At 40.0% G+C, this 26882-nt stretch overlaps 1 protein-coding gene across 1 annotated transcript in view; it reads left to right on the top strand.

Annotated features, from left to right (window-relative positions):
* Window positions 1–26393, top strand: part of SAMD5 (sterile alpha motif domain containing 5) — a 62500-nt gene extending 36107 nt beyond the window's left edge. The window contains exon 3 of the mRNA XM_010862572.1: window positions 24402–26393. Coding sequence (XP_010860874.1) covers window positions 24402–24464 — 63 coding nt within the window. The 3' untranslated portion in view covers window positions 24465–26393. The remainder of the gene's footprint in view (window positions 1–24401) is intronic.
* The last annotated feature ends 489 nt before the right edge of the window (window positions 26394–26882 follow it).

Genomic DNA, 26882 nt, shown 5'->3' with positions numbered 1-26882 from the left:
GCCAAACTGGATATTATGACAACATTTAGGTCTAAATAACTTGAGGAAGAACATCTAAACCTAAAATTATGGAACTCTGGAGTATTGGGAATTATGGGCAGTTTTTAAGAATACTTCAGCACGACGAGGGCATGATTTCTGTTGATGAACTTACAGTTGATAAGAAAAATTTGTGAAATATTACATGTGTAAATTAAGTGATAGCTTAAGGCAGCAAAGATGGGGGAAGCAGGGGGGCTGCTAGTTGAACTGAGTTTAGAATAAGGAGGATGAATCCTTCAGGGTGGGGTGATCTGGGAATTTCTAACATAAAGGATGAAATTTGAGTCAGGTTTAGATATGAATTGAGAGGAGGAATGGAAGCATTCCAGGAGAACGTGAAATATAAGCAAACACATATAAGCAGTGGGAAAGGAATGTTCAAGGGAGAGCAAAATCCTTTTTTTTTTTAAGTATATTCAAAAATAAGATACTCAAAGGAGATTAAGGCCCTTCAGATGCCAGTGCATTGTGATTGGAAAATTATAATGCATGCAGTTTATAAAAAGGCTCCCTATGGTGGCACAACCTCATTAAAAGAAAATTGTTAGTTTTGCAGGGCTGTAACCTCTATAGTGGACATTAGGCAAATTAGTAGGAGTTAGTATATAGGAAATTTAATTTTAATAGGATGGTTACACTGCATGCTGAACCCTGTGATGTAATAGTAAATACTATAGCTACACAGATATGTGCATTCATGTGAATGCCAGTATTTATGGAATATATTTAAGAGGCAGTTATTACATCATTAGCTATTAAACTTGCACATAAAGTTATGTTCATAATATCACCATCCCTTCCAGTGGCTTGGTGGCCCTGTTCATTGCTCATATGTGTGCCAACGAGAATGTTGTCATTATAAACTTTTTGTAAATGGAGTGACATCCTTTGGTCATTTTTAGTAAGGAGATTGATGCTGCTGCTGTTGGGACTGTTGCAGTCCCCATCACATCCGATTGGTGAGGGTGGCTGTGGCAGTGATTTGTTGTTTGTTGTTCAGTCTCTGAGCCCTGTCTGACTCTTTGCAACCCCATGGACTGCAGCATGCCAGGCTCCCCTGTCCTCCACTATCTCCTGGAGTCTACTCAAATTCATGTAAAGAGTCACTGATGCTGTCTAACCATCTCATCCTCTGCTGCCCCCTTCTCCTCTTGCCCTCAGTCTTTCCTAGCATCAGGGTCTTTTCCAATGAGTCAGCTCCTTGCATCAGGTAGCCAAAGTACTGGAACTTCAGCTTCAGCAACAGACCTTTCAATGAAGATTCAGGGTTGATTTCCTTTAGGATTGACTGGTTTGATCTCCTTGCTGTCTGTCTAAGGGATTCTCTGGAGTCTTCTCCAACACCACAATTCGAAAGCATCAGTTCTTTGACTCTCAGCCTTCTTTATTGTCTAACTCTCACATCCATACATGACTACTGGAAAAACCATAGCTTTGACTATACGGACCTTTGTCATCAAAGTGATGTCTCTGCTTTTTAATATCCTGTCTAGGTTTGTTGTAGCTTTTCTTCCAAGGAGCAAGCGTCTTTTAATTTCGTGACTGCAGCCACCATCCACAGTGATTTTAGAGCCCAAGAAAATAGTATCTGTCACTGCTTCCACTTTTTCCTCTTCTATATGCTGTGAAGTGATGGGATGCCATGATCTTAGTTTTTTGATGTGGTTTGGGGAGGGATGCACTGTTTAATATGCTTTTGTGGATGGTATATTCTATTTATCTGTTCTGTTTTTCTTTTTTCATATTATGATTTTCCTTAGAAATGTAAAATCCTGGTGATTAAGAAACCATCCACATAGTTTTGCTCCAAAATTGACTTCCCCTAATTTGGCAGTGTAAAATGCTCTTATTGCTTGAGACAAAGCAAATGCTTTCAAAGTTAATTCTGAATAGCTGAAATTCTTTGGCAACAAAATAATTCTGAATACTAGCAGAAAATTTATGGATTTCAATTAGAGTTTGTAGGGTATCATAATTCCAGTTTTATATTCCATGCAGTTCAGTGTTTTGGACTTTTAATGGGGCCAGTGCAGTAATAATAAAAGTGATTCAAAACGCACCCAGTAATTACAGAGATTTGCTGTTGCCTTTGCATTAAAAATGATGATGATTTACACTCAGTGAAATTGCGGTCTGTGGCTCTATTTAGGGTATTCTTGCTATTAAGCTGCTTATTAGTTATGGTCAGTGATTTAAAGCTTAAGAGCTGTTAGAGGGCTGTGAAATTATTTATTCTTTAATAGATAATAGTAAATTTGAAACAGACGTTAGGTTAATTATAATCTTGTACATTAAGAATATGTATTAGCCCTTTGTCTTTTCTTAGGTCTTTTGAAATTCATTTCAAGTAAATGGCAGATGGGTGATTAGGTTAGAAATCCTGGTATATTCACTGCTTCTCCTGGTTTCTAAATGGTTAAACACCTTTTCTGAATGTTCAGGGAAATAATTTGACTTCTCATTGTGAGTCCTTCTCTCTGCTAAACAATTGCTTGTTTTTACTTTCAACTTGTCCTTGTTCCAGGTTGACATTGCTTAAATTAGGCTGAGAAGATCATAGGGTTAGCCCCATCTTCTGACGTGAGGGTCAGTGTGGGACAGAGATGTGGTTGAGGCCAATACACTTTTAAAACTGGTACTGCAGGAAGGAGTTTGTCATTATTCCTACTGCTGATAATTACATGTATGTTATAAATTTGCATGTGTATATGTGCTCCTCATTGTAGTTTTATGTAAGACAGAAATTATCCAGTGTAAATATCAGATGTGTCAGAATGTGAGTTTCTCATAACAGTAATTAAATTTGATATTCAAGTTCCTGTGTTAATGTCCTCGTATAATGCTTAGATGTTGCACTGAATCAAGAAAAAGTCTAAGATAAAGAGATTCTGCCCAAACTTGTTAAATTAAATCAAATGAGCAAATACACATGTATTATTTAGGATAAATTAATATTATTAAGTTGTGCCATAATAAGAAAATGACCCCCTACTCAATTTCAAAACCTTAACAGATACTTATGTATGGCCCCAAGAAAGTCTAGTATTTGTTGGTGGAGGCTGTCTTCCACACAGTGACTCAGAGATCCAGACTCCCTCTATCTAGCGTCCTGTCATCTCAGCACAAGGCCTCTTCAGGGACAAGAGTGCTTGAGATTGGATCTTGCTATTTTTAAAGAGTGTGACCTGGAGATGACTTCTATTATTTCTACTTAAATCCTGTTTGCCAGAACTCCATCATATCCCTAACATATTTGTAGGGGAGCCTGAAGCAGTAATCTTCCTTTGTGCCAAGGAAAAGGCAGAGCCGTCAGCGTGTTCCCTCTGCTGCAATATGCAAATACTTCTGAACTCTGTGTATAATCATGTGAATTTATCATTGGAAAAATGCCAGGAAGGCATGACATCATTTGAGCAGTTTTATCATCCCCCCATCCCCCTACTCCATGTGCCAAGAATCGATAAGAAAATCAGCTGGTTGTACCCAGTTTCCTGTCACTTGTGCTGCGGCACATTTTAGTTTTTCCTAGCTTTTCTTTTTCCTTCCTTTAGAGAAGTTGGTGACCCAGCACAGCTGAGACACTGCACCTGGGCAGGGTAAATCATACAGTATGTTCGCCCTGAATCTGTACCACATTGGCTCCCACTTTTTCATCGCTGATCCTCCTCCCTTTTTGTTCCCAGAAAATTCCCCTCATTTCATTAGAATTAATGATGCACATTCTGAAGGTGGGAAGGAGTCATTATTTAGCCATTTAAGATAAGGAGCAGCGGCTGCACTTTGCTGGAGCAGCCATGAAGAGATACCCCACATCCAAGGTAAGAGAAACCCAAGTGAAATGGTAGGTGTTGCGAGAGGGCATCAGAGGGCAGACACACTGAAACCATAATCACAGAAAACTAGCCAATCTGATCACATGGACCACAGCCCTGTCTAACTCAATGAAACCAAGCCATGCCGTGTGGGACCACCCAAGACGGGCGGGTCATGGTGGAGAGGTCTGACAGAATGTGGTCCACTGGAGAAGGGAATGGCAAGCCACTTCAGTATTCTTGCCTTGTGAACCCCATGAACAGTATGAAAAGGCAAAAAGATAGGATACTGAAAGAGGAGCTCCCCAGATCGATAGGTGCCCACTGACTCATTTGAAAAGATCCTGATGCTGGGAAATATTGAGGGCAGGAGTAGAAGGGGACGACAGAGGATGAGATGGTTGGATGGCATCACCGACTCAATGGACATGAGTTTGGGTAAACTTTAGGAGTTGGTGATGGAGAGGGAGGCTTGGCATGCTGCGGTTCGTGGGGTCACAGAGTCAAACACGACTGAGCGACTGAAACAGAACTGAACAATAGAACACTAGGTTGATAAATCTGGTTACATGTTGTATTAGTTTTCTCTTGCTGCATGACAAGTTTCCACCAACTTAATGGTTAAAAATAACCCTCATTGGTTATCTCACAGTTAGTTCTGTAGGTCCACACTCTGGGCAAGTTGGCTGGATTCTCTGCTCAGGGTCTTAGAAAGCCAAAGCCAAGGTATCAGTCAACTTGGGCTCTTATCTGGAGGATTTGGGGGAGAATCTGCTCCTAAGATCGTTAAGTTGTTGGGAGAATCCAATTTGTTCAGCTGTAGATTCGAGGTTCCTACATTTTTGCTGGCTGTAGGGTTGGAGACGACTGTGTGACTTCACTTTCACTTTTCACTTTCATGTATTGGAGAAGGAAATGGCAACCCACTCCAGTGTTCTTGCCTGGAGAATCCCAGGGATGGGGGAGCCTGATGGGCTGCTGTCTATGGGTCACACAGAGTTGGACACGACTGAAGTGACTTAGCAGCAGTGCTGGGCAACCAGGGGCTGACTGTATTCCTTCTCATGTAAGCCCTTCCATCTTCACACTGGAAGTGGTGAGCCAACTCCTTCTCTTGCTCCCAGTTTCTCTGTCTTCTAGCCAGAGGAGCACTGTGTTTTAAAATGACTAGAATTAGATTAAGCCAACCCAAAGAATCTGTGTTTTGTCATATAGTGTAATTTAATCATGGGAGTGACATCATGTTTTCATGGGTGTCAGCCTTACTCAAAGGGCAAGGGGTTTAGACAAAGGCGAGAGTCAGTGACGACATTCTTCGAATTCTGTCTCCCTTAGGTGTTTCTGCCCAGGATAGGTTCGAAAGGAAGTTTTTGTTGTGCAGAACCTGTTTTTTTTTTTTTTTTTCCCTCCCCCAAACACAGCTTTGAAAGGGAAGAAATCTTTCTACAACAAGAGTTAAATGCAGGTAGGGGAAGAGGAGGAAACTGAGGTTGGTGAGGTGGGAGGATGAATTTTCTTGCAAAGTATTCATGATGTATACAAAATACTTAAAAAGCAACTTAATTTGGATAATGGGGATATAAAATAGCTTATTTTTTTAAAATTAAGACTGCTGCTGCTACTGCTGCTAAGTCGCTTCAGTCGTGTCCGACTCTGTGGGACCCCATAGATGGCAGCCCACGAGGCTCACCCGTCCCTGAGATTCTCCAGGCAAGAACACTGGAAAAATTAAGACTATAATCATAAAAATGCATTTAATAAATAAAGCGAGGAAAGAATAAAATACTGGGCAATTAAAAGAGAGATTTAGTGGAGAATGGGACATGGGGGAGAGCACAGAGACTGAAACATTCAGAAATCTTAGTAGAGTAGCAATAGCCCTTAAAGGATAATGTTGCTGTGTCTAACAGCCAGGTTGCTCTTTACATACACAGTGTCATAATTTTCTTACATGTTGCCGGTTCAGAGAGATCACCACTCAGAGATGGGCATCCCACCTCTCCCCTTCAAACTGCTAGTACTGTCTTTAAAGACCTGCCCTAATTTGAAGTTGTCTCGGTTATTTGCACGTCTCATTGTTTATTCTCTCTATGCCCTCCCCCTCCCTAAAGTGTACACTCCATGAAGGGAGGCGCATAGCTGCCTTGCTCTTCTAGGCATTGCACCCAGTGCCCAGAACTGTGCTGTGCACAGGATGAGCACTCAGGAAATACAGATGGAATGAATAAACGACTGGAATGGGCTACCACCCTTTCATCATTGGCCCCTGAGGCAGATCAAATTAAATAAAGGCTTGGAGGTTACAGTTTTCTCTCCCAAATAGGGACTCCCTTTATTTCAATGAGGCTCTTCTAACCTCTTCCCTCTTCCCACTTGCTTGTTTCATCTAATAGAATTCTGATGATACTTAAGTTTGTATTCATACAAAGACCTCGATGTTTCTGGTCAGCAGGCTGATATATCAAATGTTCTAACTGTAACATGCTTACTTGCAGTGGTATTTATTAATAAATTAAATTGAATTTTGTCTTGTCGGGGAATGCTTGCCTTGCTATTTAAATTGTTTCATTGTTACATTAAGTTGTTAAATTAAAAAAAAAGAGAGTTTCTGTAAAGTGTTTATACTTTTCAGGTAACTTGAATATAAAATGATGATGAATGTTCCCTATCAACCTTGCCCTGGAATGGGAATACAGAGAATTGAAGCCTCGGCCCAGGTCTGTCATTATTGTCCTTAGAAGTCAACATTATTTGTGATTTCTGAGAATCATTTCTACATCCATAAGATGAAGAAATTCACAGCATAGGACGTGTGATGGTTTCTTATCCTTCCCCATGAGGTATCCCTCATGCTTTTTTCTTCTTCATTGGAAAAAGATTTAGTTTCTTTGATTGAGACTTAATATTCCTAAATATTGATTGCCATGTGCTCAAAGAAAAGATGGTACCATGAAAGAATTTTCACAGGGTTCCTTAAAGTGAATTGCTCCTCTTACCCTTGGCTTTTCTCCTGTGAAAATGAAAGTATAGAGTAATAGACTGTGTTACTGTATTCTCAGTCACCTTGCTACATTATACGCCTTTCTCCCGAAGGATTATATATTCCAGCCTTTTGAATTAAATTTAGGCAGATGGCATGTTCTAGTCAATGAAAGGTGAGTAGACGTGATACGGACCTCTTCCAGGCAAAAGCTTTATAAAACCGTGCAGAGTTCACAAATTTAATATCTTCCGTCAAACCGCAATAATCGGCTATGTTTTTGATGGAGACTGATTTGTCAGCTTTGGTCCTAGAGTCATGAAAATGTCCCAGAATCATAGCATACCCACCTTGGAATTGCATCATGAGTAAAAAGAAAGCTTTGTAGTTTGAATTCATTGAAATCATGGGGTCATTTGTTACTGCAGCATAAGTGGCCCATCCTCACTCATACACATGCTGACGCTTGTGTACATCAGTTCAAATCATCTTCGCCTTATTTCTTATCCCACTCACTGCTGAGTGAACAGTTCTGCACAAGCTTCAACAGGTAGCTCTGAGATGTAGCCTGACGGCTCATTGGCTCAAGCCTGTGCTTCTTGTTTTATAGCCAGGATCTCCTTTGACTTTGTCAGTAGCTCCTATGAGAGCCGACTGGGCACTCAACGTGTGTAAACACGAAGTGCAGAAAAATGACCACCCACGAAGCAAACCTTGACAAGTGGGTAATAGAAGATGAGGGCTAAATGTTTCTTCTTTCTTCTCTCGCATGCATGGTTTTGAAATGCATTTCCTGAGGTTCCTCTGACCATCTTACAGAATCAAACAGCACATCACAGAGTGGTCAGTTACATCCTTGTGTTTATTTCACTCTCCCTGGCCACTATTTCTGCTCTCTGGGATCACATTCTCAAATAAATGACTGTACCGAAAGCTTTCATCTCAGTTTCTGTTTTTGGAGGAACCAGTCAGACATTTTTTTAATTGACCCAATTAGAACATTATCTACCACTAGAGTGAATTCTTTAAGTAATTCAGTGGTGTCAACTTTAACTTGACACTGTAAAGGATTTTACTACATTTATAGAAGCTCGTGAAGCAAGCATAGCACTTTGTTACTCAGCCTGGAAGTTATTGTTAGATTTGCTGATTCCAAAACACGACTTTCCCCTCCACCTCACAGAGATTAATTTCCTGTCCTGAGTTCTCAGTCCATTCTGATGCTGTAACACAGACTTTATTTGGGAGGAATCATGTATTTTTGAGGTTCAGTGATTTATTGACTAACATACTGTTGGAGTTCCCTGGTGGCTCAGATGGTAAAGAATCTGCCTGCAATGCAGGAGACCCAAGTCCTGTCACTGGGACGGGAAGATCCCCTGGAGGAGGGCATGGCTACCCACTCCAGTATTCTTGCCTGGAAAATCCCATGGACAGAGGAGCCTGGCGGGCTACAATCCATGGGGTCACAAAGAGTCAGACATGACTGAGTGACTAACACTACTACTATTACTACTAGGCGAATGTTTATTTGTTTAAGTTTTATTTATTCATTTAAAAAGCCAATTAGATCTTCACCTTTCCTCAGTTGAATTTTCTTTTATAACAGGTGTCACAGAGTTCCTTGCATGAACAATGGAATGGATTGAATAAAGTAGGCAGATGTTTAAATGTTAATACAGAATTGTGGTTTTGGTGAAACTGTTGCTTTGGGGAGCTCCAAGTGGCCAGTCCACTGACAGAGACAAGTGGAACGTGTGTCTGCATCGTGGGAGATACTGCCTTGCTTAGGAACTGAATTGGCCAAGTTCCCATAGCGTCTTGGCTCTGTTTCCCCTTCACCTCCTTGTCAGTCTGTTCTCTAGAAGTCTTAAAATCACAGCATGATAAGACCAGAGGGTATCTGAAAATCATCTCATCAAACTCTGTGTTCCATAGATCAGAGGACAAGCCTGTAAAGGTTAAGGAAAATGACCCACTTTGGTGGTAGAAGCAAGAGAAATGGAGGGGGTGCCATTTTGGTTGTTAAGAAGCTACCATTCTTTTCTGACATAATTAAATTCTTGATTGTGATGCTCTTAAATGAACCATGAAATTCTAAGTGCTTCCGATGCAAGTGTGATTTTTAACTAAGGCTTTTTTCCCCCCTAATCTGAATGTTAAGGTGGCAGATGCATAACTAATCTTAGCTGAATCTATATTAAGAAATCAGCAAGGTGTCTTTATTTAACTTGCATCATCTGTGAATATAATGTAGTGTCAAATAACATGATTTTGCACATGATATCCTAAAATAAAAACAACTCTGCCTTCAAAGTGATGGTAGAATGCAGTTATGTGAGAGGTGATTTTACATTAGGTCCCAAAGGAAATGAGAAACACAGAAGAGAATAACTGAAGAACTGGTTCCTAAATGTGATTTCAGCAGATGTTTATACATATTTTTTAATGGGTTTCCCTGGTGGCTCAGAGGGTAAAGTGTCTGCCTGCAATGCAGGAGACCTGGGTTCGATCCCTGGATCAGGGAGATCCCCTGGAGAAGGAAATGGCACCCCACTCCAGTACTCTTGCCTGTAAAGTCCCATGGACAGAGAAGCCTGGTAGACTACAGCCCATGAGATAGCAAAGAGTCGGACACGACTGAGTGACTTCACTTTATACATATTTTAAATACAGTTTTATCTGAGGGACAAAAAGTCAGCTCTTGGGATTGTGTTCCATGTCATACAAGGGAAACTCCTATCAACAATAGGGGGTTTCTGAAATCTCTTGTTATCCTAGTTTTGAATTGTCTGAAAGATGTGCAGTCCATTGAACTTCTCTGTTTTTGCTTGGGGATGTTTCCATGGATCTGTATTAGTTTCAGGAAATTTCGGTCCTTTCTATTATCTCTGGAACCAGACATGATTCTTGCAGAAACTACATGGGATTATCTGTTTCTCTGTTTTTTAACATCTTTGTTACAGTGGGTCAGATTCCTAAAGGAGTAAACAATGAAAAATTGTCAGGCTCAACTGTGGAAGATTGTGTGAAGATGAAAGCAAACTATTCTGATTTAAGTCATAAAAAATGTTGGCCTTTAGCTTATTGAAATACTGCTGTATTCAAGCAGTACTGAAATACTTCTTGACTGGCATACTCACCCATGCATGACTGGAGCAACCACACAGTGTTAAAGAAGTTGCAATTCTGGCATTTGACTTTCACTTGGTTAATCTTTTATTTTAATGTATTTGAATTTCTTTAAGAACATGATCTTAGTTTCTGATGATTCCCTTTCTTCTGTGAAAGCATCTTCTAACATGAGAAACCGAGACTCTTAGGAATTAATCCAAGGGTCTTGGAACCTACTTGGGTACCAACTATTCTCAGTGGATTTTTACATAAATACTATGTTTCATATAAATTTATTTGAAGGAGTTCTTGAATTCTTGGTCACTTTTTTATACAACAATGTACATTTTATTTTATTTTTCCTTATTTTTGACTGTATCATGGGGCTTGTGGGATCTTAGTTACCTGATTAGGGATTCACCCACATCCTCAGCAGCTAAAGCTCAGAGTCCTAACCATTGGACCACCAGGGAATTCCCTCTTGGTCACTTTTAAAGCAACAATTTTTCTCAAACAGTGGAAAGAAAGTAAGAAGAATGTAATATGAAGTTACTCTCTTTTGTGGTGTATAGTGGGGGTGTGGGGGTGCATACACACATACCCTATGGCAAAAGTGGGCGGTCTTATGTTTTAAAACAATTAAAAAGAGGTTTTTATGCTTGAATAAGCCGAGAACGACTGCTATGGGAGTTATGTTCTATAGAGCATGCTTCACAAAGCTAAATGAAATTTTTAAAAGTTAATGGCTAGACAGTGCTTAAAGCATACACATTATTCCTGATTTATTCTAATAACATTTGTGGATGACTAACTTAATAATGTTGCTGCACATCCATTATGTTTTTGTTCTGAAGATGTGTCTAAGTATCTATGCCTCCTTAGGGGTGGGTTTACATCACTCCCTGATTGAATGAAGAAATAGAATTCCATGCCTGTTATGGGGCATGTGTTAGAAAAAACATTCAGACACTTATATCGGCTTACACTGTGCCAGATACTGTTCTAAACCGTCTTGCAACTATTTTCTCTTTTAATTCTGATAATAACTCTCTGAAATGTAGGTAGCACTGTGGTTCCCATTTCAGATGGGAAAGAAGCACAGAGAAGCTCTGTGTCCATGGCTACCCATCTAGGAAGTCGTCAGCCTGGAGTTTCCTTCCAGAGTCTGAGCATGGATCTCTAACCCTGCACTGCTTCCCCCAGGATTTCACTTCTGTCCTGGCAGGAAGGGATGTGATGATTGCTGAGGAATACCTGGAGGATAGGCTGGTTTGGTTTGAGGAAGTAGACCCATGCTTCCTCCATCCTCCCCCACCCTCCCCGCCTCAACATCTCTCTCACACACATACACACATACAGAGCCACCCTGGACTTACTCTGGACACCTGACATTAGGCTACCTTGAACTGTAACTGTTTGAAGCCCTCTGATTTGTGTTTTGCACCCAAACCTTCTCAGAGTACCACTTCATAACAGCAAGTGTATGTGTGCAGAAGACCTTCAGTGTATGATGGAACTCAGTCCTATTTACATGTTTTGCTGCTTCAGGTAACCCATTTACATGTCCTCAGAGTTCATTTGGACAAGGCTAACATTTTGAGGATTATTCAGAAGACTTCATAAGTACTGTTGATTTCTTAAAAAAAAAAAAAAAACCAGTTAGCTGATGGTTCTTAAGACCCAGAACAAGGGCATCAGAGTTTGTGGCTTTCTTGAGACGTTTGAAAGTGTCCCTCTTTCCCCTGCAAAAAATCAGAGAAGTGGAGTGATGGAAAATAGCAGAGATCCCCTGAGTAGTGCTTCACTCTGCTGCCACTGAACATGCAAATGTGCTTTCCAAGGAATTGCTAAAGAGGATTATGACAGTTGTCTTGCTTCCCTGCCCATTCCAATTTGGCAGGTGAGGTTAAAGCCCAGTGGAGGCCACGCTTCAGTATTCAGGGAGCTGGGACTGGACGCCAAGAGACAAAGGGTTATTTTTGATCAGAATTGCCTAAGTCACTTCAAAAGCTCTTGCTTTTGTAAAGGCTGGCAAGCACAGTCCCTTTGAGAAGTGTTTCCCTGCCCACCCCTTCCACCCAAGCCAGCCTAGCTATCTTTACAAACCCTCTCCCCAGAGGAGGAAAGTCAACTCACCTTCAAGGCAGAAAGACTATCTACAGACTTCCTAGTTTCATGAGGTTGAGGCAGGTAGGGAGCCAGGAAGGTAAATGAAGAGTGGTTGGAAGGAAGGAGTTATTGCAAAGGGCAGAATTATATTCCAGACTGATGCACTGGTCTGAGATCCACTGGTGATTTTGTGTGTGTGTGTGTGTGGCCTGTATCTTGACTCTGGTGGTTCTCAATGTGTGGTCCACAGATTCCCTGGGGGTCCCCAAGACTAAGTTTGCAAGGTAATAATTATTTCATAACAATACTCTTTGACATTATTTGCCTTTTTCACCTTGTGGACAATTGCATTAGTAGCACAAAAGCCATTAAGTGTAAAAATGCTATCACATTAATGCCAATCAAGGCAGTGACACTAAACTACGGTAGTGCTTATGGCATTCTTGTACACATGCCAAAAAAAAATGACCATTTTTCTTAAAATGTCCTTGATGAAGCAGTAGAAATTAGTAAGCTTATTAACTCTCAACTTTTGAGTACATGTTTTTTGATAACCACTCACAAAGATTTCTGTTGCAAATGGAAATGAATGTGAACCTTGTCTCTCTTACCAATCCCTTCTATTGTTGTCTAAGTTACTAGCTCAACTAGCTGCTTTAGTCGTGGAATATCATTTTCACTTAGGAGAACACTATGGAACAAACTATGGTTACCTATTGGATATTTGGCAGCTAAATTTCTTGAAAGTGAATAAAGTGAACCTTTCCCTGGTGGCTCAGATAGTAAAGAGTCTGCCTGCAATGTGGGAGACCCAGGTTTGATTTCTGGGTTAGGAAGATCCCCCGGAGAAGGAAATGGCCACCCACCCCAGTATTCTTGCCTGGAAAATCCTGGGAGCCTGGTGGACTACAGTCCATGGGGTCACAAAGAATCATTCACTACTGAGCAACTAGTAATATTTTAAGAAAAACAATGTACAATATATGTTAATGACAAAATTTGAATATTTAAGTAAAACTTACATTAAAAACTTGTGTATGCCACAGTAAAACTGATAGTTTCCCAAGACTTGAAGCCTTTTTTGATGGGGTGGGTGGTGATAGTAGCATATGTTTCTTTTTTGACATTGAATGATGATTAAGTGTTAACATTTAGAAGATTTGCATAACTCAGGAACCCAGTACTTTCCAGATGATTAATGCATGATATTACCAAGTCACATATGAGAAAGGATCTGTTAATAGTAGAAGACAGACAGATTTTCATGTAGTTAATGGAGTACAAAAAGTTTATTGATATGGTTTCAGATTTCACATTGTAACTGACTTAAGAAACTATACGTTATCAATTTTGGCATGGTATCATAAGAAGTCTACAATTGTTTACCTAGAAAATCTATTAAAATATTTTCCTCTTTCTAATGACAGATTTCCTTCATATATTTGAACTAAAACAACATACTATCACAGTTCAAGTGTGGAAGATGTAAGTACTCGGTAGCCTATTAAATAGCCATTAAAGAGATATGCAAAAATGCAAAACAATGCCATGTTTGTTATTAATTTGTGGGTAAATATATTTATCTTTCATAAAAATGTTGTTTATGTTAACATGATGAATGTACTATCTTAATTTTTAAATGAATTTAATATTTTAAATATTTCACATTTGCAGTTTCAAATATGGTAAATATCAAGTTATTTTATTTATATATGTATTATATATACATATATAATACATATATAATACATATATAATACATATATAATACATATATAATACATATATATACATATATATACACATATATATATGAGTTACAATTCATGAACAAAAGCTCTTTGAAATCCTCAGTGGTTTTTAAAACTACAAATTGTTCCTGGAACCAGATGTTTGAGAACTGCTAATATAGAAATTGCCATGTTGACTAGCTGGAGGTTTCTGAACTGTTAAAGGAGTCAAAAAAGTTCTCCAGGTTGGGAATAGTAACTCCTTCATTACATATCTTTAAGTGTACAATGGAAATTATTTAAATATTTTCCTCTGTGAAATGAAGACCTCTTGGAGCTCAAATATGCTTACATTGCACGTTAAACTCTCATTCTTCAATTCTTCAATAACTGATAGCAGAATAGAAAAATACTGGCGTTTACATTCATTTTTAACTTATTGGAAATAAAAATGCCCACGTATATAGTATGTGATTTGTAGAGAAATACTTACAGGTAGTCACTGAAACCTTTTTTCTTATCTTGCAATTTAAAGCAAATCATAAATATTCAGGTATATAAACTAGTGGACATCAAGCAAAATAAAAACGTTCACCCCAACTGCTGACTGTTTTATATTTTTGATCTTGTAGGAAATAATTAAATCTCAGTCTGCATCCTAATATACATGGAGGCCATGCAGAAACACAATATTTAGTTTTTAATGTATTTTTTATAAATCATATTTTTCCTATATAATTAAATAGTTGGCATCATTTATTTAATAGGATGAAGTTAAAATTTTCTTATATATTATGAATGACATTAAATATAATATCTAAGTAAGTATTATGCACATTTCTTACCCTGAATAAAAATGAAATACTTTTTGCTTAAAATCACATTTGCATGTACTGCTGAAAATGAAGTGATTAAAAATACTCCTAAGCTCATTTGAGAAATTATATATTTCTATGAAAGGGTTCCATATTAGTTTCTGAGGGCTGTACCACAGACTGAGTGGCTTAAAGCAACATACATTCACTCTCTAGCAGTTTGGGATTCCAGAAGTATGAAAACACAGTTTTGGTGAGGCCATGCTCCCTTCCAAAGCTTTGAAGGGAGAATTCTTCCTTGCCTCTCTCCCAGCGTCAGGTGGCTCCTGGCATCACTGGGCTTGTATTAATAGCTGCATCACTGCATTCTGCATGTCCATCTTCATATGGCCTTCTTCTTTGTGTGTCTCCTCTCCTCTTGAAAGGACACCAGTGATGGCATCTGCAGAGCTTACATCATCTGCAAAGGCTGTATTTCCAAGTTCACATTCTGGAATTTCAGGTGGCTGTGAGTTTGGGGGGATGTTATTCAACTATTGTACATTCCCAATCAAAAATGGTGGGGGGAATTCCCTGGTGGCCCAGTAGTTAAGACTCCTTACTTCCTTTTCAGGGAGCATGGGTTCAATCCCTGGTTGGCTGAGTCCTGCATGCTGTGCAACCAAAATAAATAAGTAAATACATAAATAAAATAAAACAAAAATGATGGGGAGTGCAGACATACTTTTACAAGGGTGAGCTTCACTGTTGGATAGAACGGTTTTGCCACTAATTTGACACTCTCAGGATATCTACACTTGAAAGCCTCAGATTCTTTGTAAAACTGAGTTCAGGACAGCCATCATGTGGGCTTATGGTAAGAAGTAAAGGAGATTATGTTTAAATATGCTGTGTCCTCAGCACAGTGCCTGGCACAGAAGAAGTTTATTCAGTTAATATTAGTAGCTGTTGACTGTTACTGAGGTAGACTTTTTATAATCATAGTATGTACTATAAAGATAAAGAACTAAAGGAACTAAAGAGCCTCTTGATGAGGATGAAAGAGGAGAGTGAAAAAGCTGGCTTAAAACTCACCATTTAAAAACCCAAGATCATGACATCCGGTCCCATCACTTCATGGCAATTAGATGGGGAAAAAGTAGAAACAGTGACAGATTTTATTTTCTTGGGCTCCAAAATCACTGTGGACAGAGACTGCAGCCACAATATTAAAAGGCATTTGCTCCTTGTAAGGACAAACCTAGATAGGGTATTAAAAAGCAAAGACATCTCTTTGCCAACAAAGCTATGGTTTTTCCAGTAGTCATGTATGGATGTGAGAGTTGGACTATAAAGAAAGCTGAGTGCCAAATAATTGATGCTTTTGAACTGTGGTGTTGGAGAAGACTCTTGAGAGTCCCTTGGACTGCAGGGACATCCAGCCAGTCCATCCTGAAGGAAATCAGTCTTGAGTATTCATTGGAAGGACTGATGCTGAGGCTGAAACTCCAATACTTTGGCCACCTGATGTGAAGAACTGACTCATTGGAAAAGACCCTGATGCTGGGAAAGACTGAGGGCAGGAGGAGAAGGGAACAACAGAGGATGAGATGGTTGGATGGCATCACCGACTCAATGGACATGAGAACCCATGTCTCCTGCATCTCCTGCATTGCAGGTCTTTTTTACCACTGAGCCACCTGGGAAGCCCTAGTATTCAGCATCCTGTAGCATTTATCATTGTTTCTGTTCTGGACTTCTATTGAGCGTTTCTAGGCCTGTGTCTTGATCACTATTTTCGGTAGCATTTGGAGACTTTGAAGCATAGTACAGAAAGTCTCTAAAAGCCCTTTCTTTGTAATTCTGTACCAGTCCTGCCCAGCCCAGCCTAATCTGTCCTCTTGGAACTGTCAAACTGATTTCATGTCACAATTCTCTTGGTGACTGTTCCAGATCCCCCCATGCCACCTTCGGGTGCCTTAAAACTACCCCTGCCCCCTCACCTCCCCTTCTGCAGACGGCCTTGGCTACGTCATTACCTAGAACATCGAGTCTGCTGCACAAGAGCTCCCTGCCTCTCCCCTCCTTCATCTCAAAGTGTGTTGGCATCTTTGCCCATCTGTTCTTTGTTCCCTGTTTCTGGTGAAGAATTACCCTCTCCCCTCTAAGACTAATCCGTCCTCTGGGTATCTACTCATGGCCCTAGTCATAATTATGGCCCATAATTATCCCTTTGTTTTCTTGCATTTGGTCTCTCTCCATGGAACCCTTCCACTCCTTCTGTAAACGTGCCCAGATCCTTCCTTGTTCTTAAAAGCACTGTCCCCTCCAGCTACTATTTTGCCTCCTTAACTGTGCTATTATACTTCTTGAAAGTGTGGTGACCTAGCCCCAGCTTCATGTTGTGACCAGCTGTTAATTATTATAAAATTGCTGAAAGAACAATTCAGAATTCCTAACAGTTCAACTCCTGATAATTTCTTCCTGGTAGAGATAAGTCAGGACCAACTCTGGGCAGTGAGGGAGGTCCTAGGCCTCTTGTCTCCAGTTTTCTGCAGCTTGCAGACCACAGCCCTGTGGGCTGCTCTCCATGTGGGGGAATTTTAGCATATTTGGAATATGTGATGACTGCAACAAAGTGCTTTTAAGAAATCGGGAATTTACATAGCTATTCAGTTGGAAAAATTATAAAGCCAGTTAATGCCTGGAGGAGAGAATAAACAAAGACACTTTTGTCTTTTAACCTCTGAGTTTTTTCCTGAGGGTTTGCTGAATAAGAAGGGGTAGAAAAATTTCCATCCTCTCCAGTATATTTCAATTTGCTGAAAACCTGCAAATTTAATCCTGAGTGAAGCCTAGAACTCTGTGAGTCCAGAGAAAGTGGTAAGTAGCAGTGCAGTTTGTTATAACCCATTTAGTTTTGTCCAGGAACTAGCTAGTAAATCAGTACTTAGCAAGGACACCCCATACATGAAGACAGTTCAGTTCAGTTCAGTCGCTTAGTCGTGTCTGACTCTTTGCGACCCCATGAATCGTAGCACGCCAGGCCTCCCTGTCCATCACCAGCTCCCGGAGTTCACTCAGACTCACGTTCATCAAGTCGGTGATGCCATCCAGCCATCTCATCCTCTGTCGCACCTTCTCCTGCCCTCAATCCCTCCCAGCATCAGAGTCTTTTCCAATGAGTCAACTCTTCTCATGAGGTGGCCAGAGTATTGGACTTTCAGCTTTAGCATCTTTCCTTCCAAAGAAATCCCAGGGCTGATCTCCTTTAGAATGGACTGGTTGGATCTCCTTGCAGTCCAAGGGACACTCAAGAGTCTTGTCCAGCACCACAGTTCAAAGGCATCAATTCTTTGGCGCTCAGCTTTCTTCACAGTCCAACTCTTGCATCCATATATGACCACTGGAAAAACCATAGCCTTGACTAGACGGACCTTTGTTGGCAAAGTAATGTCCCTGCTTTTCAATATGCTATCTAGGTTGATCATAATTTTCCTTCCAAGGAGTAAGTGTCTTTTAATTTCATGACTGCAGTGACCATCTGCAGTGATTTTGGAGCCCCCAAAAATAAAGTCTGACACTGTTTCCACTGTTTCCCTATCTATTTCCCATGAAGTGATGGGACCAGATGCCATGATCCTAGTTTTCTGAATGTTGAGCTTTAAGCCAACTTTTTCACTCTCCTCTTTCACTTTCATCAAGAGGCTTTGTAGTTCCTCTCACTTTCTGCCATAAGGGTGGTGTCATCTGCATATCTGAGGTTATTAATATTTCTCCCGGCAATCTTGATTCCAGCTTGTGCTTCTTCCAGCCCAGCGTTTCTCATGATGTACTCTGCATAGAAGTTAAATAAGCAGGGTGACAGTATACAGCCTTGACGTACTCCTTTTCCTATTTGGAACCAGTCTGTTCCATGTCCAGTTCTAACTGTTGCCTCCTGACCTGCATATAGGTTTCCCAAGAGGCAGATCAGGTGGTCTGGTATTCCCATCTCTTTCAGAATTTTCCACAGTTTATTGTGATCCACACAGTCAAAGGCTTTGGCATAGTCAATAAAGCAGAAATAGATGTTTTTCTGTGAAGACAGGATAGTGATAAATAACGGTTTATATTGCATTTGGGTATTTGTGTTTACAGTCAAAAAAAAAGAAAGTATACACAGATCATTCTGGAGCGGGCAAACATTTTTCTGGTCTATAGAATGCCTAGGAAATCTACCCTGTGGAACTCCTGTAGCAGGAAAAAGAACATCCATGCCAGCTCATTGTGTAACACGACATCGTGTACTCCAGACTGTTGTTCTGGGAGGCAGCCTCAACCTTCCCAGGAGCTCAGAGGCGCCCCTCAGAGGCCTTTGGAGGAACTGAAAGGTGACCATGAAGATACTGATGGGATTAGTGAACATATTGATATTTTTTTCTCGGCCGTGGAGGCAAAGGTATCTATACTCCTGTCTGACTTGCTAGACTTAAATTTCTTGATAGCAACTTAGTTTACTGAGAAATTGGATGTAAAAATTTTACTGTGGACAGTTGAATCAGCCAGCAGCAGTAGTATGTGATGTGCTCTATAATATTCCCAGGGTGGATATTGCTGTTGTTGCTCAGAGGCCAAGTCCTGTCCGACTCTTTGCAACCCCATGTTCTGCAGCAAGGCAGGCCTCCTTGTCCCTCACCATCTCCCAGAGTTTGCCCTAGTTCATGTCCATTGAATTGGTGATGCCATCCAACCATCTCATCCTCTGCTGCCCTCTTCTCCGTCTACCTTCAGTCTTTCCCTGCATCAAGGTCTTTTCCAGTGGGTTGGCTCTTAGCATCAGGTAGCCAAGGATTGGAGCTTCATCTTCAACATCAGTCCTTCCAATGAATATTCAGGGTTGATTTCCTTTAGGATTGACTGGTTTGATCTCTTGCTGGACAAGTGACTCTCAAGCGTCTTCTCCAGCAGCACAGTTTAAAAACATTAATTTTTTGGCACTCTGCGTTCTTTATGGTCCAACTCTCACATCCATACATGACTACTGGAAAGACCATAGCCTTGACTATATGGACCTCTGCAAAGTGATGTCTCTGCTTTTTAGTACACTCTCTAGGTTTGTCATAGCTCTCCTTCTTAGAAGCTGTCATCTTCTAATTTCATGGCTGCAGTGGATATAAAGAAGTGTAAAATGTGGTTATGCCTTTGGAGAAATTTGAAGCTAAAATGAGGCTGGATTTATACACACCTGCCACCTCCCCAGTCTGTTAGAGTATTACCAATCTTCCTTGGGTCCATCATGATAGGTAGTGTGACATGGCTAAATGTTGAGAAAGTCATGTGGTAAAAAAAATCGTGTGTATCACCAGATTAGTGCATGTGTGCCATCCAGGCAAAATTTTTACTATTATTTTTGATTTATTTTTCCCAAGAGATAGTTGCTGCTGCTACTGCTGCTAAGTCATTTCAGTCGTGTCCGACTCTGTGCAACCCCATAGATGGCAGCCCACCAGGCTCCCCCGTCCCTGGGATTCTCCAGACAAGAACACTGGAGTGGGTTGCCATTTCCTTCTCCAATGCATGAAAGTGAAAAGTGAAAGTGAAGTCGCTCAGTTGTGTCTGACTCTTAGCGACCCCATGGACTGCAGCCCACTAGGCTCCTCTGTCCATGGGATTTTCCAGGCAAGAGTACTGGAGTGGGGTGCCATTGCCTTCGAGAGACAGTTGACCCACCCCCAGTTGTAAGGAAATTGCATGGACTATTATTGTACAGTCACCAGTTTTTTGTTTTTTTAAATCTCAGCTACCAAATGTGGAGAATTTATTGGTTCTACATCTGCAGTGGGGCTACCTCCTTTTAAATACTATCACAATAGCAAAATAACTTCTAAATGGCTTATCTTGCATCTGACACTGATTGCCTTTTAATTAGGGGGAAATTAGAAGCTAAAAAGTGTAGCAGACCTGAAGTCAGTTAAAAATCAGAATAATCAGCTAAGAAAAAAACACACATTATCTCATAAAACTTAATATTTAGCCACAGGATAATAGTTTTTTATTCTCTCAATAACTTTTTCTGTGCCTTCGTGCACCCCCTTCGTTTCTCCGATTGGAACTCTAACAGATTAGAATTGCCAGATGTGGGAAATGAAAGACTTCCTCTCTTCTTCTCTCACCCTCCTTAATAGCCTAGAACAAATAAAACTGAGAAACCCACAGTTCAGCCCAGGAATTAGGTTTGTATGGCCCTGAGGTAAGAACTCTGAGTGTCTCAAAGCAGGTCGGGGAAGAATTAGGCCAGCTAGGGTTATAAACGTTTTAGTAATATCTTCTCAGAAATAGATAATAATTTGGCACATTACAGACTACAGCCATTCAATTTTTATAAACTCTGTCTTTAAAAACAGTAAAGCTTCAAGAACGTTAGTAGAACCAAAAATATAATTTACCATTTATTGGTCTTGTGGTCTCCCTGATAGCTCAGTTAGTAAAGAATCTGCCTGCAATGCAGGAGACAAGGTTCGATTTCTGGGTCGGGAAGATCCCCTGGAGAAGGGAAAGGCTAGCCACTCCAGTATTCTGGCTTGGAGAATTCCATGGACTGTATAGTCCATGGGGTCGCAAAGGGTTAGACACAACTGAGCAACTTTCACTCACTCACTCACTCATTTATTGGTCCAGAGATGGAATTTTGTGAGTTTTGAGAAAGGACCAGATTTGAGGCAATTTTTTTCATGATTTTTTTTTTCTAAGTCAACCTAGTCCTATATCCAAAGAAGGCTGTAAATGCTTATAAGGTGTGTGTATGTGTGTGTTCTCAGTCATGTATGACTCTTTGTGACCCCATGGACTATAACCTGGCAGGCTCCTCTGTCCATGGGATTTCCCAGGCAAGAATACTAGAGAGGGTTGCCATTTCCCCTTCCAGGGGATCTTCCTGACCTAGGGATGAATACGCGTCTCTTGTGTCTCCTGCATTGGCAGGCGGATTCTTTCCCACTAGTGTCACCTGGAGAGCCAAACTTATATAAAACAGATTTTTGTTCCTTGGAGGAATGAAGAAAGGGCTTTTTTTTCTTTTTTTTCCTTTCTGTAGGAATATGCTGGACAATTTAGGGGGAAAATGAAATGGAAAAATGTGAGCTGATAGGAGCAGCTCTGTGAAGTGAGACTGGACTGACATCGCTTGTTTGCCCATAAGACTTTTTTTAGCAGTTATCTCCTTAATGCTGATCAGAGTTGTAAACGTGTTCATTTCTCTTCTGCTTGAAGAGTGGGATCTATAAGGAGCAGGATCTAGGATGTCACGGTGCATGCCAGGTGCCAGAGCGCCAAGGAGCCTTCCTAGCAGGGAAATTACTAATGTCTCCTGTGATCATGAAGCAACATGTGCTCCGCTAATTACTGTTCTCTGAGACTGCTCTCACATCTTGAAACTCTCCATGACCCAACTGCGGAAATCCTGTTTGTCTGCCTCCCACCCTTTCCCCCAAAGAATGAAAACTAGCAAATGGCAAGGCTGGGCTTGTTTAATCAATGCAATTTGTTTTTGCTGAACCTAAGATGCAAGAGGTTTCAGTTGGGGCTGTTAGCTTGATGCTGTATTTGTGGATGACTTCGTGGCCCACATCTTTAGCTGAGTTTAATGTGGAGGGTGCCTGCGTTTACTAGATGACAGCCTGGCCAAGGCGTTTTCTTTCTTTCCATAGGTTCCTGGAAGACGATGATCTTTAACACAGTGACCTTTAATGGTTGGCAGGGGTATCTTGCTGACTCCAGGCAGAGCTGTATCAGGCACGGTGCAACACCTGAGAATCTTTTGTTTTAACAAGAGTCTTCTCAGGATGGTGTCGCCTTCCTTGGTGACTTTGTCAAAATTCAGCTGTAGTCTTCCTGAGGTCTTTTGCTGTTCAGTTGTCCAGTCGCTCAGTAGTGTCCGACTCTTTCCGACCCCACGGACTGCAGCACTCCAGCCTTCCCTGTCCTTCACTATCTCCTGGAGCCTGCTCAAACTCATGTCCATTGAGTTGGTGATGCCATCCAACCATCTCGTCCTCTGTCATCCCCTTCTCCTCCTGCCTTCAATCTTTCCTATCAGAGTCTTTTCTAATGAGTCGGCTCTTAGTTGCCCTAATGCTGTAATCAGAGGCTCCTTCTGGTTTTTCAGGTAGAAATAGCAAGTTAACTCACACTCTAAAGCAAATACATTTTTGTTGCAGCTCTTTTTCATTTATTCATTTATTAGAGCATTAAAAATGAAACAGTTTTGCCTTCATGTTAAGCTAAATTTCCCTCACTTCTCCCCTCAAAAGAAACAACACCAAAATACTTAGCTTGTCAAGTTAGATCGAACGTTGCTTTTACATAGTTTATAATAGGAGCTTAATTTTCATAGAAGAATGGATTGGCTTGGAGATGGGTTTATCTGAGTGACTATTTGAATATATTAGTGAGTACTAAGATATTATTACTTGGTATTACAGGGACAAAAAGATCTCAAAACAGCCTGATTCTCTGGGGAAAGAAACTTTCTGAGCATGGCTAGTAATACTTTCTGTCCATTTAGATGCAATTGTTGGATGATTTTGCCCAAAGTAATTAATAGTGACACATTAGTTAACATATTGCTATCAGCAGGTGGCTGTTTGAGCAGGGGTGAACATAGCCTGTGCTAAAACAAATTATTGTACCCTAGAGAAATGTGCAGAATCATTTTTTAAAGTCTTTCGATAATGCCTGCAATACAATTTTTCTGCAAGAGATAAAACTGGGGGTAACACTGGAGAGTTGTGGACTAGAAAAACAAAAATGAAAGAGAGCATAAGTGATTCAGCCTTTTCCAAAAGCATTTTCAGTTAAGCAACAATAAAAACAAACACACCAAAAAACAAGTAAATGGTTCAATACAAGCAGCACAGTCTGCCTGTCGTATCAAAAATCAAGGGAGAGACCCAGGCATCCTCATTCTTCCTTTACACTCTTTTTTTTCCTTCTCCTTTGTCCATTCTGATCTGTCAAGGGACTCTTGGCCCAGGACACAACAGTGACAGATGGGCAGGAAACTGGAATCTGTTGCTGCTTTTCATTTGTGGAGGAATCATGGTGACCATGAAGGGGTTAAAAGTGTCAACACCAATCAGAGCTTGGCGATAATTAGTGTAATATCAATCCCAGAACACTGGTGCAGACGACCACACAATAGCAGATGAATTTTGCTAGGTTACTGCTTTGTAGGAAATCCTTATTCATCTCTTTCCAGCTTATGCACAAATATGCTTAAAAGCCTGTGTGAAAAAGTTACTGTTTGTGCACACAAATGATTATGATTAAAGATGATTGTGAATCTTTTATTTAGGAAGGTGCATTTTGAATTAGCCTTTACACAGACAAGCTGGATAGATACATACCTCCTGAGCCCGAGCTAGGTAGCGTTTCAAATATTTCAAATATTCTGCGGTATGTTGACTGATATTCTATGACTAAGGCTACCAAAGTGTAGAGTTGAGTGATGTGATTTAGGAAGGCAAACTATTACAAGATATATTTTTATTTAATTTTGTTTTACTTTCCTATTCTCATGAGAAACATTAAAGGAAAGAGAAGTAGACCTTTTTAAAAAAACAGATAAAGGCTTGAGAAGAATAAAATACATTTTCTTATTATTAGCTTCAAAGAGAAAATTGATTGATAAACAACAGTCTTAAAGTTAGTTTTCAAAAGTCCATATGGTAACCAGAAAAGGACAAATATGACTTAAAAAATGGAGCAGAAATCCGTGATGGACTAGGGGAAGAATGGGTAAAGGAGAACTTAAATAACCCCGATATGTTCAAATCCACAGGTCCCAATGGCTGGCATCCTAGAGTTCTTAATGAATTGGCCGAAGTCATCACAGAACCGCTAGATATCATTTTTGAAAACTCGTGGAGGACTGATAAGGTGCCTGAAGACTGGAAAAGGGCATATTTAGAACCTTCTTTCAAAAAGGGAAATGGATGATGACCCTGGAAATACTCATCAGCCTAACTTTTTGCTTGGAAAAATTCTGGAATTATCAACTTAGTACACTGGGTAACACATTCATAATAGCTAGACAAAAGGCAGTGAAATATCACATATAAAGAAGTACTGAATTCATTTTTTAAAAAACATACCATTGTTAGAAACAGTCTTCTGCGTGTTTGAGGGTTCTGCCCTCCACACTATACATTCTTGATGAAAACAAATGAGACTGGCTAAGCTTTTGGTTAATCTGACTAATTTTAAGTGTGTAATACAAGACAAAAAAGTTTCTGGCAATAGCTAGATATTATATCATTTCTAAATTAGCCTTTAACTTGAAAACAGTCATTTTAATTTTGTATTTAAACATTTTTTTTCTGCTTCATATAAGATTGTGTTTTCATAGGTTGAGATATTTTGCATAATTCTATATAGAATAGTTTGGTGAAGGAGCTCTTATTTTAGGTGCTTTAATATAGTTATTTCACATATAAGTACAATGATAAAGGTGACAGATTTATGTTCCTTATAAGATATACTTATAAAGAAAGAAAAGCAAAGGAAGAAACTTTTTTCTAACTTCTGTTTTTAAATTTCATCTGACTGAACTTGAGTGTTGGGACCTGTAAGAGTGTCTTACTCTGACGTACGTTAAGCAAGGGCCAGCTGTGTGGCTTGATGGCTGGTTTTCCTCAGCCCTGGACGCTGCTGTGTCCCAGACTGCCTCCCCAGATTCTGATTTCAGGCCTTTGGCGGGGGGTGAGCAGTGGGAGTGGATATTAAGAGCCCTTTATAACAAGAGACTAAAAGGAGAGTAGAAGGAGGTGAGAGGAGGAAATGAAGATGAATCTTGAATTTTTTCTGCTTCCTGATGTTCTTGCCTTTGGATGTTGGCAGTTTTCTTTTCTGCTTAGAAAATGCAACCATGTTGAGAAGACCAAAAACTTAGTTGAAAGGAGACAATCAAAAAGATCTAGAAACACAGCCAGCCCCACGGTCAAACAGCTTCTGAGAACAGCTAGGCAGAACTGTATTCCAAAATCTTCTCTGGACTGCTTAGATATACATAAGAGATAAAAGTTTACATCACATAATACTCAAGAGTAGGAAACTCTCAGAAAAAAAAAGAAATTTACCTTCATTTTTTCCTGGTGCATACTGGAATGGGTAGGCAGTTAAGGTCTCCAAGGGCCATTTTAATCACTTTAAAAATATCAGGTTTACGTAGTTTAGCCACTTCTAAAGATTAATTTAGACTGGGTAAATTCAGTCTCATTCTTAAGTACAAATGCAAGGAAATTAAGCTCTGAAAGTATGTATCCATTGTCTTTTAAACAACGTGCTGTAGCTTGCAGCTCTGTAAGAGTTATATTCCAACCAATCTTTCATCATTATTTTTTTTAAGTGAACTAGAGTCTTTAAAATTTCCAAACTAGGTTTTCTTTCTTTTCATGGAGTGGGGATCTCTATAGATTTATAGATATGATTTATTGTGATAATAAATGGCTTCCTGTTCTAGACCTCATTTCCAGGTGCAGCATCTGTGGCAGATTTATTTCACAGATGTACATTTTCATGCATTTATTGAATTGTTGCTGGAGAGGACCCGATTTCTGAAAAATCTATTATTTTCACCCTGGGCATTATGATGCGATCTACAGGAACTAGAAAATTCTTCAGTCATTTCAAGTTTGATTTTCTTTTTGTATAATATGTACCTTCAATTATTTTGCCAAGTTTAAATCTTCTCTTTGGGTTTGCTCTTAAAATTTGAAAATGATAATCCTCTACCGACATTGCCAGGAGAAATATCAACAACCTCAGGTATGCAGATGATACCACTCTGGCAAAATGGCAGAATGTGAAGAGGAACTAAAGAGACTCTTGATGAGGGTGAAAGAGGAGAGTGAAAAAGCTAGCTTGAAACTCAACATTCAAAAAACGAAGATCATGGCATTCAGTCCCATAACTTCATGGCAAATAGATGGGGAAACAATGGAAACAGTGACAGACTATTTTCTTGGACTCCAAAATTACTGCAGATGGTGAGTGCAGCCATGAAATTAAAAGACGCTTGCTCCTTGGAAGAAAAGCTATGATAAACCTAGACAGCCTATTAAAAAGCAGAGGCATCACTTTACCAACAAAAGTCTATAAAGTCAAAGTCCATAAGTAGTCATGTATGGATGTGGACCATAGAGATGACTGAGTGCCTAAGAATTGATGCTTTTGAACTGTGGTGTTGGAGAAGACTCTTGAGAGTCCCTCAGACTGCAAGGAGATCAAACCAGTCAATCCTAAAGGAAATCAGTCCTGAATA

The sequence above is a fragment of the Bison bison genome, unplaced genomic scaffold, assembly GCF_000754665.1.
Source record: "Bison bison bison isolate TAMUID 2011002044 unplaced genomic scaffold, Bison_UMD1.0 scf7180017864483, whole genome shotgun sequence".
In the NCBI taxonomy this organism is placed as follows: Eukaryota; Metazoa; Chordata; class Mammalia; order Artiodactyla; family Bovidae; genus Bison; species Bison bison.
This window is presented reverse-complemented; position numbering and strand designations above follow the sequence as displayed.